We start from the raw sequence: 19,008 nt of genomic DNA, 5'->3' as shown, positions 1-19,008 counted from the left end.
ACTAGTAATTTCTTGAAATCACCTTTGACCATTCACAACTCTATGGTCCATTTACTTTTCATGGCTGAGAGAAAACATCTTTTTGTTTTCCTTCTTGGTCTTGTATATTGTGGTGGAAAAGGAAAACAAAAACCAGCTTTCACAGACACTTCTCTCTCTGTTCAGGCACTAGCAGATGAGAATGAGTTTGTGAGAGACACTGCCCTGCGCGCTGGCCAAAGAATCATTAGTATGTATGCTGAGACTGCCATCGCACTTCTCCTGCCACAGCTTGAGGATGGCCTGTTTGATGATTTGTGGAGGATAAGGTAGGTTATATCTTACACAGCCTTTCCATGCTTAGAAAACTGGTGTAATTAAGACTTTGTTGCTTCTCAGGCAAATTCAGAGACCTCCTGTGAAGCAAAAGCAAATGTCTCTTGTTGCTTGTTGATTATGATGCCTTATAGCACCGAGCCTGAGAAGCCCTGCCAGTCAGGTTTCCTGGTACCTGCAAAGCATTCCTACTAGATTATTAATTCTGATAGTGACTCTGAAAAGCACTTCCAAGGTAGCTGATGTGGCAATATTTAGTCGCAAACATATTGTTTCTCATTTTTCAAAGTGCTGAGTAAGGTATTGTTCACTTGTGTATGGAAATGTGCAGTGGAGCACTCACAGCTAATAGCAGTTGCTCAAAAATTAGTTGTACTAAGAGGTTTGTGTCAGCTGAGTGCTGATGGTTGCCTTTATCACCGGAGAATGTCTTTTGGATTGGCACAGATACTGGCAACATCTTATTCCTTTTCAGAATCCACACAATTCCCTGATACATTGCTTTGATACAGGAACTTTCTTGTCCAGTCTGGCTTGAAATTCATTCCTTCCCCTTCTTTCTAGCATGCTTGTTCACAGGCATGTAGGCAGAACGATCTTATGTATCAGCCCATACAGCATTTCATTGCTGACCTAACTCTTTGCCTTGCATTTTGTTCATGTCTCTATTTGATATATTTGGACAGGGACTGCCTGATTACCCTGTTTTGTAACACTTGACTTGCTTTCTGTTGCCAGGTTTAGCTCAGTTCAGCTCCTTGGAGATCTTTTATTCCATATCTCGGGAGTCACTGGAAAAATGACCACAGAAACTGCCTCAGAGGATGACAATTTTGGAACAGCCCAATCAAATAAGGTAAAGCTTTTCCTGTCTGTTGTGCTTTTTTTTAAAATCAGCTTGGAAAGCCTGCTGGAAAGACATATCGAATAAGCATGTATCTTGTTCTTTTTGTAAGCTTCAGGAATGGATAATACAATTTTATGCTGTTTCTTTTCAGGCTATCATTAATGCTCTTGGTGTGGAGAGGAGGAACAGGGTGCTGGCAGGGCTGTACATGGGCCGCTCTGACACCCAGCTGGTAGTGCGTCAAGCCTCCTTACATGTCTGGAAGATTGTAGTCTCAAACACTCCTCGCACACTGCGTGAAATTTTGCCAACCCTCTTTGGGCTTCTGCTGAAATTCTTAGCCAGTACTTGCGCAGATAAGCGAACGGTGAGAAACTGAGTAATGCATTCCTGTTACTGCAGACTTTATAAACTAATCCATGAAGAACATGGGAGAATTCTTTTATGAATCACTCTAAAACTATAATGAATTTAATTGGGCTGACAGTGAGTATGAGTTCTCTCTTTACTGAAGTCAACTGTGATGACAGTAAAACTATTTTTCTACGACTACTTGTTACAGTGTTGTTTCCATTGCTACTACTCTTTCTATACTGTGAATGGTAATTTATAGTCAAAAGCTAACTTTCGCTTAAAATTCAGCTTCTTAAGTTTTATAAAACAAGAAAACTAATTAAGTAATTTTTGGGGGATAGGTTGCAGCACGGACTTTGGGAGACCTTGTCCGGAAGTTAGGAGAGAAGATCCTTCCTGAAATCATTCCTATTCTGGAAGATGGACTGAGGTCAGACAAAAATGATGAAAGACAAGGAGTCTGCATTGGGCTGAGTGAGATAATGAAATCTACCAGCAGAGATGCGGTAAGTTAAATAAGGAAGGTGAAATTTGCCATTTCCTAGGTATTTGTTACAATGCTGGGGTTGCAGTTGAGACACGAAAATACAATGACAGTATTGGACATCTTTTATGGACTAGATTCAGGACTTATAATTGATGAGTTGCTATTGAGGCAAATGTACACATTTGCATCTGTTGATATATTTAAGCCATTGCACAGTTCTGACTTTTATGAGCTATCATAATAAAAAAAAATCACAAGGTATCCTTAGAGCATTGCAAATCTTTGATTAATCCTTATTTTCTTCTGGTATATTTCAAGCAAACAGAAAGTTAGTGTTCACTGTGTAAATTCTTGTTCTTAGCTATCCTACTGAGTTGCACATGTCCATTGTGCTTTAGATATTCTGTAATTTTATCTTTGTTTTCAGGTACTTGTTTTCTCCGAGTCCCTAGTTCCTACAGTGAGAAAAGCTCTGTGTGACCCTCTGGAAGAAGTCAGAGAGGCCGCGGCTAAAACATTTGAACAGTTGCACTCAACAATTGGACATCAAGCTCTTGAGGATATCCTGCCATTTTTGTTGAAGCAGCTGGTAAGCATTACTCAGCTTTAGTCAACAACTTAATGATGTTGTGGGACAAGTTTTGAATGACTAGCTTAAAGGAGAGGGAAGCTTGCATTGGCAGACCCTTCCAGGGAGTGGCATCTCTACACTGTCTCCTCCTAGTCATGCCTAGCCATCAGCAGGGCAAGTCTTGTGGCTAAAGCACAAGCCTGAGAATTGCTGCATCTGGCTCTGCTAGGGAATTGCCATTGTCACCTCCATAAATTGGCCACCGTGCCTGATATGTCACATCAGAAAAATGTGACATAAGAGCATTTTTAGGTTTTAGCTATATAAGAACATTTTTAGACAGAAGGACCTGTGTAAGTACTGGTTATATGATCACGTGGTGAATTGTCACTTGAAACAAGGTTTAGCTTGGTGTGTCACAAATCATGTCTCAGGTTTGTAATGTTCTCTCTCCCTGTAGGATAATGAAGAGACATCTGACTTTGCTGTGGATGGTCTTAAACAAGTCATGGCTGTCAAGAGCCGGGTGGTGTTGCCTTATTTGGTGCCAAAGGTACAACTGGAAACAAACTTCAGAGCTATGTTTTTATTCTATTTTCTGCCAGATTTCTTTGGACTGATGACAAAATATTTTGAAGTTTTCTTCCAATTTTATGCTCAAAACATTGTCACTGCAGTTCTGATGCAGTCATACTTAAAACTTTCTCCTGTTATAGATGACTTAAAATTCATTCCTTCTGAAGAAACTTCTTACTCATCTTTTATTTTTTATTTATTTATTTTTCTAGCTGACTACTCCCCCCGTGAATACCCGTGTGCTAGCTTTCCTCTCATCAGTAGCAGGGGATGCTCTGACAAGGCACTTGAGTGTCATCCTGCCTGCTATGATGTCTGCACTGAAAGAGAAGCTGGGGACTAGTGAAGAGCAACTGGCAAGTACCACGGTTCAGTTCTGTGTTATGACTGGTTGCCTGAAGATAGTGCTTTGGGTTTATTTCTCAGCACAGAACCTGTGTTCTCTAGATTCACAGATTGCATATTCCATCCACTAGCTTCTTCAGGCTGAATTTTCTTGCCTGGTGGCATATTGAAAGTTGAAAAACATATGCTTTCCAAATCCATTTGTATCCGTATGAAAGTCTCTTTGGCCTGCAACAAGATGCAATTCTCAGTTTACTTATTCTTGGAGAGCTGCCAGAGTGTCTAGTTAGCTTTATTTATTATTGGTATAGAAGACTGAGAGATTAAAGGGCTGGAAGGAGAAAATCTCCTATTTTGCACGCAGCACTCCTTCTTAACTGCTTTCAGAAACATCTGTTATTTGGACTCCAGAGAACATCCTGGAGCTGTGACTGAATATAGACATGTACACAAGTTGGTGAATTGGGAATGTTGGTGATAAAGTCCTCTTTTCTGTCTGCTGAAGATGCCCTTTCACTCAGCTTCTAGACGTGCTTGTAATTAGTATTATGATGCAAAGCCTCAACTTTTTTTTTATTTAGGTAATTTATCTGACAAGACCCATGGTGTCTGGGGGTAAATAAGACCAGGCAGACTGAGCTACTCTAATTTTTGGAAGTTAGCCCTTCTGCAGCTGCAGAGCTGTCTGTGCAAGAGTTCAGGTCACTTGTTAAATGCTGAGAGTTGGTTATATACCTGTGTTTGCTCCAGGACTGGTGACCCATTTATAGCTTTTTTTAACCCTAAAATTTGTCACTAAATATAAGGACTGAAATATGAGTGGGAAATTGGTTTTGAATTGAGCTTTTAATGGCAGTGTGACCAGCTATTCCATAAGAAAAGATCAGCAAGTGGGATATATTGTAGTATTTATCTAAGAGATAATGCTTTGGATAACACAGGCAAACCTGGTGCTAAATCTGGCTTTATTCTATTTGAGAGTTAATGTAAAGTTAATTTGGACTCTTTAGGAGATGGCAAACTGCCAGTCTGTAATCCTGTCCGTGGAAGATGATGTTGGACAGAGAATTATAACTGAAGATTTGCTAGAAGCTACCCGCAGCCCTGAGGTGGGAATGAGACAGGCAGCAGCTGTCATTCTGAATATCTACTGCTCCAAGACAAAAGCAGACTATACTGGGCATCTCAAGAACCTGGTTTCAGGCTTGATACGACTATTTAATGATACCAATCCTGTAGTTTTGAATGAAAGCTGGGATGCGCTTAATTCCATCACGAAGGTAAGATGCAGCTTAAAAAGGTTACGGTGGTAATGGCTGGCAAGGAGAAAGCGGGGATAGAGCTGCTAAAATACTGCCTGAATTGAACCTTTTGTTTTGTCTGTAAACGGCATTTACATTTGCAAATACTGCAAAGATTTGAGAGTTACAGGCTGAGCCTGACATCAGCATTATGAGTGAAGGAGCAGGCCTTTGGAAGAGGCAGGAAACAGCTGCCTTCTCTTGACACACCTGAGAATTCAGAAAGAAAAGCTGGTCGTGACGTTACCTCATCTTTGTCTTACCCCTTTCTCCTGCAGAAATTAGATGCTGGGAACCAGCTTGCCCTCATTGAGGACTTACACAGGGACATCCGGGCTGTAGGGAACGAGGCCAAAGGAGAGCATGTGCCAGGATTCTGCATTCCTAAGAAGGTAAAGGATCAGAATGAGCATGTGATGCAAAGGTGGCATCGTCACAGCCATCATGTTCCACCCTTTGGGGGTTTTGATTGATATGATGTTACAGCTATTAGAAATACTGAAAAAAATCCAAATCCACATGTTGGAGACTTTTTGTAGGCTATTCCAGCTCTTGAATTACCTTGCAGGCAACTCCTTTTGTAACAAGATTTTTGACAATTCTGTTATGCATGTAAGTCATGACTGCTGGCTGCTTCTTGTGGAGGTGTAATGCTGGACTTGTGTGCCAAATTTCTCTGGTTTAAAAATTCTCTCATCCACCAGCACTTTCCTCATAGCAACTGGCTTAGCAAGGCGTAGATGCATGAAATCAAGCTGAATAAAAGTAGCTCTGTAAATGTGGAAGCAGGCAGCTGAAGGTCAACAGGAAATTGAGAGAAACTCTCCAAGCTTGTTCATCTGGTGTATAACAGAAGCAAAAATAAGACATTTTTTGCATCGTAGCTTCTAAGCTTTTTTATCTAATTGTCATGACAGGGAGTGACTTCTATACTCCTGGTGCTGCGGGAAGGTGTTCTAACTGGCAATCCAGAGCAAAAGGAGGAAGCAGCAAAGGCCTTAGGGCTAGTTATTAAGCTGACTTCTGCTGAAGCTCTTAAACCATCTGTGGTAAGCATTACTGGACCACTCATTCGGATCTTGGGAGATCGGTTCAGCTGGAATGTCAAGGTGGCTCTGCTTGAAACATTAAGCCTTCTTTTAGCCAAGGTAAGATTCAAAGTAATTGACTGGTTTGTGAACATATACTGTGATAACCTTCCTAAAATCTGTTGCTCTTCATTTAAATATAGTTAGGATACCTGATGGTGTAGATCTGATATTTAGGAATGGCACTGCAACTGGCCTACCGAAAATAAGTGCCCTATTTTTGAATCACTGGGCCTCTTAGAAATATTGCTAAATGCTGTTCGCACTTTCACTTGATTAAAAACTACCGTGTAATTAATTTTTCTCATGCATTCTCCCCATTTTGTGAAATGTTAAGTTCAAAGATGATAATCTCATGCATTTGAACTGAGCTGAGCTTTTATTCAGTGCTTTCCACAGAAAAGAACGTTCATGATTGTGTAGAAATCTTTTAATATTTCCCTTGTATTTCAGTCTACAGAAAAGAAGGTTAGGTTTGAAATGAATAAACATTTCATGGTAAAGCAGTGTTTGTGTTCTTCCTGTTTTAGTGGCGTGGTAGATCTGAGTAAGGGCTATTTGCTACTGTGATAATTGACTGCTATACAAGTCGTGCTGTTTACAGGTCTCAATTTATAGCCACTGTTTCAGACTCGTCTGCATCACTTTTCCTTCTTTCATCTCTGGTGTAGGTTGAGATTGCCCTGAAACCATTTTTGCCTCAGTTGCAAACAACCTTCACCAAAGCTCTGCAAGACTCCAACCGTGCTGTTCGGCTCAAAGCTGCTGATGCTCTTGGCAAACTCATTGTTATCCACGTAAAAGTGGATCCTCTCTTTACTGAGCTATTGAATGGAATTCGTTCCAGTGATGACTCTGCCATCAGGTAAGGTGGAGGTGGTACCTCAAACTTTGCTGGGCTAGAATGGCAGAGCTACTGTAGCTATTTGAGTAGAATTTCTTCCCTCCCTTAGTTCTGAGAGTAAGATTTATTTACTATTAATCAAGAGTTGTAAAACCAAGGACGTGGATGATAGGGACTTTCTGGGTCAAAAGCTAAGCCCTGGTGTGTGACTTCAGGGAGGTGTTACTTGGCATCTGCTCAGTTCTTCTCCCTCTTGAATCACAAAATGTTAGGGATTGGAAGGGACCTACACATACAGATCCCTAACAAGTTGATTTCCTGATTTATTTCTTTAAAATCTTTGAATAGTCAGAAGTTATTTATGTTGTAAGAGACAGACACAAACATGGAAATATTCTCTAGCATGCAGCTCTTATCAGTGGAAGGAACATGAGTCTCCTAAACGGCAAGGCGTGTTAATCTAATTTCTGTGTGAGAAATTCTTAGGGCTGTCCAGAGCTCAGTTTATTCTTTAGGGTGAGGGAAGAGGCAATCTCTGACTGTACGTTGTTATCACTTCTAGGGACACGATGCTGCAAGCTCTGCGGTTTGTGACACGAGGAGCTGGTGCAAAAGTAGATGCTGCAATTAGGAAGAATATCAGCACGCTGCTTCTGGGGATGCTGGGACATGATGAGGTATTGCTTCAGACAGCTGCAAAGGATCCCTGTTATGGACAGTCTTACTTTTCAACTTGCCATCTGAACTTCCTAACGAAATTATTTTCTAAAATACCTTCTGGGGAAAGAAACTTACATAAAGAAGCATTTTAGTTGGGCATTGCTCACTAAACTGAATGCGATCTGTAAAATCAGTCGTGTTGGAACCTTAACTGAGAGCCAGGTGCTAGAATTGGAGATCTCTAGCCAGTTACTTTTAACTCTGAAAACCTGTGAGTTTAATGTTTCCTTAGCAACCGTCTATGTGGGTTTGACCTGCAGTTCCTCACCGACGTGCTTGAGAAAGATCTGAAGTCAGGATTTGCTTTTTATCGCAGAAAAAACCTGCAGTACCTTCGGTGTATGCACACACATGTGTCTGTAGGCTCTGAGGTGGGGGTTGTCATTTACTGTGAGGAATTTCTTTGCTAATGACACATTTTTCTCCAATAGATAAGAAATACTAAGTTTAATAAAGGGTTTTCTATATATGACAGCAACAGTATCATATGTGAGATTAAAATAAATAATCTTAGTTATTTTTTTTGTTTGTTTTAATGCAGACATACAACTGTTGTCATGCTAGAAACAAAACCAGAAAAAATCCCACTGGATTTGAAGTTTGAGGGTGGAGAATAGCAGTGATATTATAGTTGCATAAGCAAGCCAAACCTACAAAAGTCTGGAAGCTTTAAATTCAAAGTAGTATGAGTTTATTACAGAGATAAGCTTATCTAGAGATGGCTAGAAGTAATGCTTATTTTCTAGACTATGAATCAAAATGTAAGTGTTAACATATCTTTTGAAACACTCACTTTCATCTTTATGGCTTGTTAACAAGTCAGAATTTATATGAGACCTCTAATTATTCAATCTTTGCTGGCTTTTCTTTGACTGTGGAAGAGGCTTTAAATTCCATTCTGTACAAGAAACCTCATGAAATGACACACAGGTAGTACTAGGAGTGAAAGGGTGCCTACTAGTACATTTTCCCCCTTCTCCTTTTATTTCATATCATCTTCTGTCACTTGCTCTTCTTGCTCCTGATCGGTGATGTGCGTTGTGTCCCACCAGCATTACTCTTTCTCTCCTTCCCTCATTAGGATGCCACCCGCATGGCCTCAGCTGGCTGCTTGGCAGAACTCTGTGCATTTCTGTCAGAAGAGGAGCTCAGTACTGTTCTCCAGCAACACTTACTGGGTAGGTGAAGTTACCGTGACCACCAGAACCAAACCTGAAAAGCAGGGGAAGATACTTTCTTAGCCAGTGGTTTGGGAAAACTTTATGACTAAGTGATTTAGGTTCCTCCTTCTTATCTTAAACGTGAATCTTCAGATTTCCTTGTACTTTTTTTTTTTTTGCTCTTGGCTGTTCATGTGTACACTCTGGTACACTGCTGTAATTTAGGTTTACCTGTATTTTTTCTGGATTTGTTTTCAGGTGAGTTGATGAAAGTACCAGCATGGCCAAGTAATTGCTTAGTGCTGACGCAGAGGATGGGAGGTGACAGGATGTTGAGGAAGGGTGGAGGGAGGGCTGTCCCACCTTAGTTGATGACACTGTGATCTTAGATTGGCTTATGCTTATTGTAGACCAAATCTGGTGGCTTCAGGTGCTTTTGGAAAATTAACCTTTCACTTAGACAAATGCATGAATTTTGTGAGAAACTGTAGGTTGGGAGTGCAATGATACTCTATGGAATTATAAAAAAGGAAATATGTTACCTGGTTTCAAATTACAGATTACTTTTGACACGAATAAAATTGTAAAGCTTATGTAATTCCAAAGGCAAGTTGCTTCATGCACTAAGTGATGTGGGCCCGACTACATGTGACTTGGAAGACCATCAGAAATAGCCAGGTTCAACAATGCAGAGTCATTTCTTTGTGTCAGGTTTCCATAGCTGCCCAGAGGGTGTTCCCATCTGATAGTGGTGCTGTGGTTTAGCACAGTGTATATGGCTCTTTGGGAGGAGTGGAGAAAGGAAGATGCTGCTTTAGATGTTGTTAATTATTTCATTTTATCTAAGGGAGTTGACAAACTGACAAATACTTTCTCAAATGTAGCATTTTTAGAGGTATTTTTTTTTCTGTCATTTCTAGCAGATGTCTCTGGAATTGACTGGATGGTGAGACATGGACGAAGCCTGGCCCTCTCGGTGGCTGTAAATGTTGCTCCTTACAGGCTGTGTTCCCCCAAATACTACAACAGTGTTCAGGAGATGATCCTCAGCAATGCCACCGCTGACAGGGTAAGCACTACCTGAGGGTGGGCAAGTTCTGTTCAAGTGCTTGTGGGAGTAGTTTTAAAAGGTGCACAAGTCCACTGTAATACCAAAAAAAATGGAACAAAAAATTCCCAAGTGCAGTCTGAATGTTCTCCCTTGACTAGATGCAGTTTTAGAGTGAAATGACGTGACTGTTCTGATTCTTTGAGTTCTGGTCTCTGTGGAGATGAAGATTAAATAATCTTCAGACGTGGAGCAACTTTCACTGGGGGTAAATTACACTTCTGCTGTCCTATTATAGTTCTTATTCACAGGCCAGGTCTACAAATTCAAATATTTCAATTTGGGAGGAAGACTTTAAAAATAAGGTTGCACGAATAACTTAGCATTGAGAACTTGTGGGCCATGTGCGATCTGCCACCACATTCCATGTAGCTCACAGCCGCATCATGATTTTTATAATACTTATCCAATAACATTACGTTGTTTTTATGAGTTGCATGCTACCATTCTTTTAAAGATCTGTTTAGCCTTTTGCAAAAGCTCACCAGTCTGTGGGCCTGCAACTAGTACAGGCTCTGTAGAGTCTGTAACTATGGGCCTAGTTATGGGGGCTGTTGAACTCTACACATCAGTTTCTGTTTTTATGTTGAAGATACCCATTGCAGTTAGTGGCATCAGAGGGATGGGCTTTCTTATGAAGTACCACATGGAAGAAGGGGGGAACCTGCCTCCAAAACTTTCCAACCTCTTTATTAAGGTAAGACTGTTTATGCTACCTGGTATTGTTTTCCTGGGATCTTAACTAGTGTCATATGATCTTTCTTTCAGCTAATTCATAGGTGGTTTTCTTTACAAAATATCTGTATTGTAATATAGCATTAAAGCTGAAACCTCAGCTCCCTTATTTTGGGAAGCTCTAAATCCCTTGATGCTTGGAAATCTAGATAAGTCGTTTTTTGTAGCAAAGCACAGACAGAATACCTTTACTAGCCTACTTTGTAGCTGCAAACACAATACCACCATCTCTGTTGTAATATGGAAATTTGACTTTTGTTCTGTGTTCATTGTGATTTTTTTTCCTTTGCAATAACAAACAGCTGGCAGAGGTGGAAAACTGTAGCAGGGGAGTTGTCTGTTTGTTTTTTAAGGTTGCTAACGGATTTTGTTAGAAAGGTGCCAAATACCCACTCCTTTCCTCCCTGGTTTTGCTGCACTACTTTTCAACTTTTTTTTTTTTTTTTTTTTTTTGAATGGAGTAGCTCCTAGAGCCTGGAAGAAAAGTGAATATTGAAGTCAATGCTTTTTTCCAATTCATATCTATTTAAATAATCTACTTCAGAATTCCTTTCTCTGTTGTTCTGGTTTATTTTTTTCCCCATGAAAGTAGAAGGAATCTGATTTTGAACGTTAGAACCTCAGGATCCTTTTTAATGTCTTAGAAAAGGTAAGGGAAGATAGATTGAGAAGTAGTGCAAGAGCAGGTGAGCTGCTGCTTTTTATTTTGTCTGTTATCTTTATTGTAAATAAAAATGCGTTACATTTTCAGGTTTTACATTTCAGTCTATCAAACATGCAAATTGACATGGAGGCTATAATTCTTCGAAGCAATCTTTTTGTTTGAAATTCTACATCCATGCATCAATTTGTATCGTAGTATTATGTTAAAATATAAAATAAGTATCACAATTGTCACAATACCTTTATCATGGTATTAATAGTTGATGTTTAAATGTTAGTTTTCATGTTCTAATATGTTGAGATTAAATCAAAAGAAGCATCTCTCAGTTTTTTATTTTAAAATGAAATATCCTATTGAAATGTGCCTTAAACGCTAATCAGAGATTGAGTGGGCTGTTGCTGCTAATCGAGTGTATTTTACAGAGGTCCTAACACTGTCAGCTTTTGCTGCATTCAGTGGTCACTGTCATTTCCTGAGAATGCTGAAAGAGAAGCATGTGACCCTGCCAACAACCACATTTTTAGAAGCTTTCTTTTGAAAAAGTATCTTGTTTTCAAGGTTTAATCTTCTCTTACTGTATATGTAAGTTTAGTAAAACTCGTTTATAACTAACATGTTTCTCTCTTGTGTATCTGTGAGTTGAAGACTGCTTGTTTTTCTTGTTGTAGCTTAACATACTTGAATTAGAAAAAAGGTAAATGTGCTTTAAATGCCTGTCCTTGGTATATCTGAATTTAAGACCATCTTTGTCTCATTCAGTGTCTCCAGAACTCATCCAGTGACATAAAGTTAGTTGCGGAGAAGATGATCTGGTGGGCAAATAAAAGCCATCTTCCCGCACTGGATCCTCAGACAATAAAACCAATTCTCAAAGCACTTCTGGACAACACAAAGGATAAAAACACGAGCGTAAGAGCCTACAGTGACCAAGCCATTGTTAACCTTCTGAAGATGAGAGCGGGTGAACAAGTACTTGAGGTATGAGACAGAAGAAAACGTAACCACCGGTAGCAGGCTGTGTCACGTGGCTCTGCCTTTGGTTGTTTTAAGTGTTGGGTCTGGAGTCTCGGGAGGTGCTGGCAGTCTCTTTATGGAATAGATGGAGTGGGATGTTCCTTATTTGCATTTAAGCCTTCATCACTATTCTCTTGCTAAGCTTTGAAGAAATGTGCAAATTATCTGATGCTGTACAATCATACCGTGCAGTATTGAGAAGATCAAGGTATTTAATGAACCCTTAATGTTTACAACAGCAGACTTGCTTTCAAAATGCCTCAAGCCTTACAGTGCTGTAGTTACCTCAGCTAGGACTGGTAGTTTATTTCTGTTGTCACCTGTATAATCCTATTGCAGCATTAGTGGTGCTAGAGAGAGTATTTTTAGGATGGATGGAATGAATACCCTTTTGCTACATCCATATCCAGACCTCTTTTCAAAGTCCTAGTTGGTTTTGGATAGGTCTTATGTTTGGAATCATAAAACCAGATGAAGGCTTTGGGCATATTTGAAAAATTGTAGACAAATATGCCTTGTGAGGCACTGAAATTTGTTATTTTGAATGGTGTATCCTAAGGAATTGGTAATTGGTGTTGTCTTCCTTCCACAGTCGGTTTCCAAGATTCTGGATACTGCCAGCTTGGAGCTTCTCAACGAAAGCTGCAGGCGATCCCTTAAGAAGCTGGCTGGCCAGGCTGACTCTGACGAACAGATAGATGACACTATACTGACGTGATAATAAAGCTCAAAAAGACAAGAAAACACTGAACCAACCGCTGCATCAGCATTTCAACTCAAAACACCTATTTTAAATGTTTTCATTTTTGAAAATGTTAATTCTGATGGGATTTCATGAAAAGGACTCCCAGAGAGTATTTTAGTATCGAATATACCAGAATAGCCTTAATTAGACCCACATTAGCTGAAAATTGAAAATTTGGTCCCCTTTTTGAAACAGATAATGCGCAAGAAACAGATATACTAATCAATACTGGTAAATTATGGCCAATTGTGAGGTGTGGCTAGAGCACATCAGGCTTAAACTCTGGTGATACCTATTTTTTTTTCCAGGATCTCTGCAAAAACTCAAAAACTCCAGTATTCAAAGTACTGTTGGTTTTTTCCAGAGACCCTGTGAAGCTGGAATAGAACTCAGTGAAATTTCAATCGTATTGTTTTTGTGTACTGCTAACTTGCTGCTTGTGACGGTTCTGAAGACTGAAAATCCCTGTAAAACACAGTATTTAAAACAGCCTTAGAAATCACAGATACAAAAGGGGAATTAAATGCAGTCTGTTTAAAGAAGGAACATTTAATAAAGGCTTTGACTTTGATCCTTCTGGTGTAAGCTGTTCTTTTTAGACATTCATTTGTCAACAAACTAATACTGTGATTTACTTTTTGGACCTGCTTTTTCTAGGGCATACGGTTTGTAGAGTGGGTAGTGCTACAATCTATAAAAACCCTTTTGCAAAACTGAAGAGGCTACGGTTTAAAACCAAGCCAGAAGTGACATTTAATGAAATTTGTAATTGCTCCTGTTCATTTCCAAAGTATTTTTGACTACATCCAGCTTTTTGTTATTTGACTTGTGAAAAGTCCTCTATTTTTGTCTTCAAAGGCTTTGAAAGATACTTGGCACTTCCAACACACAGATTTTTTTGTCAATGAGTTGTACTGCCCCAAGAAAGCCGTGTTTTACTTTACCTGGCCAACTATGCACTTGCGTTTTTTTTTTTTTTTTTTTTAATTAACTAACACCTTTAATGCCACTTGATGTAAATAGTGAAAAATTGTGTTGCAAAATGCCAATTTTTAGAGGGAAAATTTGTTTTGCATTCTATGCAGAGTAGTAGTTAAGCGAGCTGTATCTGTTTAAGGAACCTACAGAGCAGATGGCTGCACCTCAGAAGCTAGAGCATCAAGATCTGTAGTTTCAAAGAGGGGGGATTCAACTCTGGATGGCTCAAACCATGATGATGGGAGAATACAATACTATACATCATAAAATTTGAGAGCATAAAATGTAACCACAAGGGATCACACCCTCCACTAGAACTGATTTGCTGATTGCTGTGGCAGTAGCAGCAAACCTAAAAACATTTAATCTTCACCACGCTAATTCCTGAAATAGCAAGATACAGTCTTGAGTAGGTATTTGGGAGTGCTGTGCTTTGTTCTGGTCAAAAGCCTGTCAAAAAGCTCCTGATGTTCTGTCAGCTTCCAAGCCTGTGGTACAGGCTCCTGGCAAGCAAGTGATTTGCTGCAGAAGCCAGGCGGAACTATTGGAAGTGACTTGGGAAAGTCAGCTGCTTTACTGTTCATCTAAAATAGGCTCAGCTCCGACTGAACCATTCCTAATTGATTTCCATATAATTGTTCTACAGCATCATACGCTGGTGATTCTATAACTCGTCCATGCCATCTATTTTATTAGAAGCACTTTCAGACTGTCGGAGCTTACCTCATGTCTACCAAAGCCTTCCTTGCTGCTACTGGAGTCTGTTACTGCCTGGCCCATTCCCGCAGGCATTGAGAACAGTTAATTTGTGCAACAGCCACATCATCCCTGTAGTGTTCTCTTTCCTGGATGAAACAAGGATGGATCTATTAAGTTTCCACGTAGATCATGTTTTCTAAACCTATCCTGTTGCCCTTCATATTTGTTCCATTCTGACTTGTAGTTGTCTCGTGGTGTCCACTGCTGGACCAAGTCTTCTAGTGGAGACTATTACTTTGCAAGTCCTACGTAAGACACAGCTGTCTATCCCAACATGAGGTTTGGCTCCTTTTTATTTTATGGCAACAAGTCTGCTGTTAAAAACATGTACAGTTTGTGATCAACTATGAATCCAGGCTTCAAAATTGCTCTTTAGCTATTTATGTTAAACATTGTATTCATGCAGTTGATTACATCTACAAAATTCCACTAGTTTCCAGTTGGTCTTACTGAACTTCCAGACTACTTATTTCATAACGTTTATCTGCATTTTTGAAGGTGGTTTTGAATTCTGTATTTGCCTTCCAAAATACTTGCAAAGCTCTTCCAATTTTTATTATCTAAAGATTAAAAAAATGTATTCTCTATCCCTTCATCCAGATAATTAATGGAAGTAATAAGCAGAACCAGTCATGGGATAATTCACTGTAGGAAGCTACTTGCCTGCATGCTGTTTGACAGTGAGCTATGAGTAACTACACTGAGCAGAAAACTTCCAAGTATTGGTGGATATCCCTTGGAGTAGCTCAATGTAGTTTATATGTCATTGCTTATAAAACTGTTGTAAGCAATCTAAAGACTATTCCACCTAAACGTTATGGTAGTTTTAGGCATCACAAGCTTTATATATTGCTCCTCTCTCACATCCAACCCCTATATTTTAGGTGGGAATAATTTGTTTTAGTATACTTCGAAGAATTAACTGGTCAGTAGTACCACAGTGTATCTTTCTTCCTCCTCTAAAGAAAAATACTGTATTTACTAATTTCCAGGTTCCTAAATATCAAAGCTGGTCTACAAGATCGTAAGGATGAGTGGTAATAGAATAGTACATCTGTTTTGTTTTGTTTTGTTTTTAATTTACTTTCCTTTAAATCTTAAACTCCATTTTTGTGATGAATTGATAATAATCAGAGTGAAAACTCAACTAAAAATGCTCTTAAGGATGTGGCAGTCTCGGTGTGTTGTGATTAATTTCACCTATAATGAATGAACTGTGTTTTGGGATAACAGGAACAGCAGTTAAACCATGCAATGCAAAAACTACTGTGCACTGAAGCAGATTTAAACAGACTTTTATACTATTCAAAAACTACCAGATAGGTGGCAAGCAGCACAGTGTTTGTACTGAAATTGCTTATTTCACTAATGTAGACAGGAAAGAGGAAAAAATTGCAAGTTTTTCTAAAGAACAGCAGTTTGAGCTTTCAATCACAGGCAGCTTGGCTTACCTCTTTTCTCTCGGATTCTAACTGATGCTCCACTTAAATGCACAAACGAAAATTACAGTTAATAAAAGGCTTTTTTATTAACTTATTAATTTTAGCCAATTGCAATTTTGTTGTTGAATTTAGGGTATTTTGAAGATTTGTATTTTGACCTTGTATAATGTGAAGTGGAAAAACTTGTTCATCTTGCCAAATAGCAGCTATGTCTACACTCAGTTTAGTTGTTTCCGAGAGGGAGGAGTGAAAGGTAGGAGCTCACTTGCACTTACGGAGAATATGCTGATTTTTCAATTACAGCGAAACACTGAATTTGGATTTTGATAGCTACTTTTCACTAAACTATTTATGCACTGCAATATAATACATCAGAGATAAAATACCCATAATTTTTGCCACAACATGAGATCTGATAAATTGGTTGTGCCAACTTGGAGACTAAGGAATTAATTTTTTTCTCATTTCAAATGTCTTGAAAATACCAGTTGTCAGTATAAGATAATTTTTTTCCTACAACTGACTGTAATAACATCTTTGAACTGTCAAGCAGCTGTCTCTGAGTGACAGCTGAACTGTGTGTATTTCAAGAAGATCACAAAATAATTTGAGCTATATTTAAACTTACAAGGTGTTAAAAATTTCAATGGAAAAGAGATAAATGTGAAAACAATATATATATATATATATATTTTTTTTTTTTGAGTCACACAGTTGTGTATGGTTCATTTTATTTGGCACTGTGACCTCATCTTACACTTCTCACATGAGGTTTCATGAGCTTAAAAATAAAGGTAATGGGAGCACTGTAATTTTGGGGTTGAGCTACTGGTTTGTATGATGGATTCAAGGGATCTCCCTGCAAAGGTGCAGCCCCCTTGGGCATCCTGGCACTTGGGGCATACGTTGGGTTATACGACGGGCTGCCCAAGTGCTGTACTGCAGCAGATGAAATGCAGGGGTGTTGCTTTAACACTGGGCTAGGTTTGGGCTAGCTGCAGACCCATTTCCAGCAGGGTTTCTGTGAGCATGGGCCTGCAGAATGGCACCCCTTCATGTCTGGTAGTGCTCCAGCCTCTTTCCTGCTCCTCAGTTAGCTACACATACCTCTGAGGATCGCAGTGAATGAGCTACAGAGCGTGGTGTTTAAATGCATGAACTGCAGAGATCATGGCGTAGGAATGTGAGATGGAGGTCATCCAAGTGGATTTCTGGACAAGAAGAGTGTGATAGGGGTGAGCTTTCGAAGGATAAAACGTATTTTGAAGGTTAAGCTTAGGGTAGGTTTGTAACTAAACACACAGGCATTAGTTGTGTTTTTGATCAGAAGTATTTAAAAGGTGCAATTTTATATGCTAAAGAGATCTTCACTCTAGACATGCTATTTTAGCCATTCTGTGTTGGGTTGTTTCCAGATATTTCTAATGAGTTCCATAAGAATAACAAAAATGTAACAGTGGAACCATACTACAGTATCCTATGTAGAAGAAATAGGAAATAACTCTAGAACTGGTTAGAGACATCTGCCTTAAAAATATTCTTATTTCTCCTAAACAACCTTATTGTGTAAAACTAAAGAAATTAATCTACAGCTTTTGAGCCAACGTTAAGGGAGAAAGCAATACCACTACCAAATACCAGTCATTTTCTAAGAAACATTCACAGCTTGCAGTGTAATTTTGGCTGGAACGCACCTCTGGGGTTCAGCGAGTCCAGCTGAACAGGCAGATAGAGCAGGTTGCTCAGGGCAGCGTGCAGGCAGGCAGGACACCACCACCACCTCTCTGGGCAACCTGTTCTGGTGCCTGAACAGCCTCCAAACGCTCACTGACATGGTCTGCAGTGGTGCTGTTTCACTGATTTCTATCTTTCACTTGTGCCTTGGTGCTACCAAAAAGATCCTCTATGTAGGTGCATCCTAAGTATCTTTAGAACTACTATTTATATTGTAGCTAGCAAAAACATTATGGACTGACATATTCAGGTTAATTGTCCCTGATTTCTGTGCCATCCTCACGTTGCCTATCTGTAGGCTCAGCTGCTGGTAGAGGTCTGTGCGCTTCAGAGCCAAGACAGCTCTCCCCACTTGAAAAACTGAAGTGTGGTAATGAGATACTTCTGTCAATGAACTGTAAGCTTGTGTTTAAAATAATTAAAAACCACCACAAAACTCGGTTTAATTAAATATTGTCAGTGTTTTGGTTTGAATCTGTGCTAAACAAAAATTAGTGGTGACATAATTACTTTGAAGATAGATGCAATGACTAGCACATTGCCTTTGTTATTTTTAAGCCTTAAAAATGTGAAGAAAAATGAAATCCTGAATAAATGAGGTATGTAAGCCAAAACACTGCATTGTCAAGGAGTTTGATTGCCAACAAGAACAGATGTTTTTGTTAGGAAAGGATCCAAAGAGACAAACAGAGCTTTTCCTGTGCTATGTCTCCACCTAGAAGGGGTCACAGCTTTATACCGTGAGTGCAGCCAGCCCCTGTGTGATGGCAGCAAGAACTGAGCCATGCACAAAACCCCTCTGGAAGTGGGAAATTCCTCTGGAAAAGGGAAACCCCTCTGGAAGTGGGACACTGGTGGAAGTGGGACACCTCTGGAGAAGGGAACTCCCTGTGGAGGTGGGACACCTCTGGACGTGTAACACCCTTTAGTGCACTCTGAACCACGGCAGTGTGAGGTGATGCAGGCACAGCTGCCCCCTTCACACCCCAAAACCATCCAGCACCTCTGCGTAACCCCGACACCCGCCCCACACACACCCCCGCCCCTCTCCTCCCCTCAGCGCCCAGCCACCATCATGGCGGCCGCCTGAGGGGAGCGGCGGGAGGGGGGGGCGCGGACCCCCTCCACACCCAGCACCGGGCGCGCTGTGCGCATGCTCCGTGCGCGCCTCTCCCCCCACACCCTCCCCGCCCCGGCGGCGCGGCGCATGCGCAGTGCAGC

General features: G+C 40.0%; 1 protein-coding gene across 2 annotated transcripts in view; it reads left to right on the top strand.

The window, feature by feature from the left end:
* Window positions 1–13,445, top strand: part of GCN1 (GCN1 activator of EIF2AK4) — a 43,041-nt gene extending 29,596 nt beyond the window's left edge. The window contains exons 42-58 of one of the 2 annotated variants that reach the window (XM_027469902.3): window positions 166–308; window positions 1,054–1,171; window positions 1,314–1,529; window positions 1,858–2,022; window positions 2,431–2,592; window positions 3,035–3,127; window positions 3,363–3,506; window positions 4,506–4,775; window positions 5,075–5,188; window positions 5,714–5,944; window positions 6,556–6,749; window positions 7,291–7,405; window positions 8,530–8,626; window positions 9,532–9,677; window positions 10,309–10,413; window positions 11,875–12,093; window positions 12,722–13,445. In XM_027469902.3, the coding sequence (XP_027325703.3) occupies window positions 166–308; window positions 1,054–1,171; window positions 1,314–1,529; window positions 1,858–2,022; window positions 2,431–2,592; window positions 3,035–3,127; window positions 3,363–3,506; window positions 4,506–4,775; window positions 5,075–5,188; window positions 5,714–5,944; window positions 6,556–6,749; window positions 7,291–7,405; window positions 8,530–8,626; window positions 9,532–9,677; window positions 10,309–10,413; window positions 11,875–12,093; window positions 12,722–12,847 (2,658 nt within the window). In that variant the 3' untranslated portion in view covers window positions 12,848–13,445. Of the gene's footprint in view, window positions 1–165; window positions 309–1,053; window positions 1,172–1,313; window positions 1,530–1,857; window positions 2,023–2,430; window positions 2,593–3,034; window positions 3,128–3,362; window positions 3,507–4,505; window positions 4,776–5,074; window positions 5,189–5,713; window positions 5,945–6,555; window positions 6,750–7,290; window positions 7,406–8,529; window positions 8,627–9,528; window positions 9,678–10,308; window positions 10,414–11,874; window positions 12,094–12,721 lie in introns of both variants that reach the window. The other variant, XM_027469901.3, reaches the window with a different exon arrangement.
* Window positions 13,446–19,008: the final 5,563 nt, after the last annotated feature.

Source organism: Anas platyrhynchos, chromosome 16 (genome assembly GCF_047663525.1).
Source record: "Anas platyrhynchos isolate ZD024472 breed Pekin duck chromosome 16, IASCAAS_PekinDuck_T2T, whole genome shotgun sequence".
NCBI classification, from domain to species: domain Eukaryota; kingdom Metazoa; phylum Chordata; class Aves; order Anseriformes; family Anatidae; genus Anas; species Anas platyrhynchos.
Note: the sequence above shows the minus strand (reverse complement) of the source record. Positions and strands in the feature narration are given on the sequence as shown.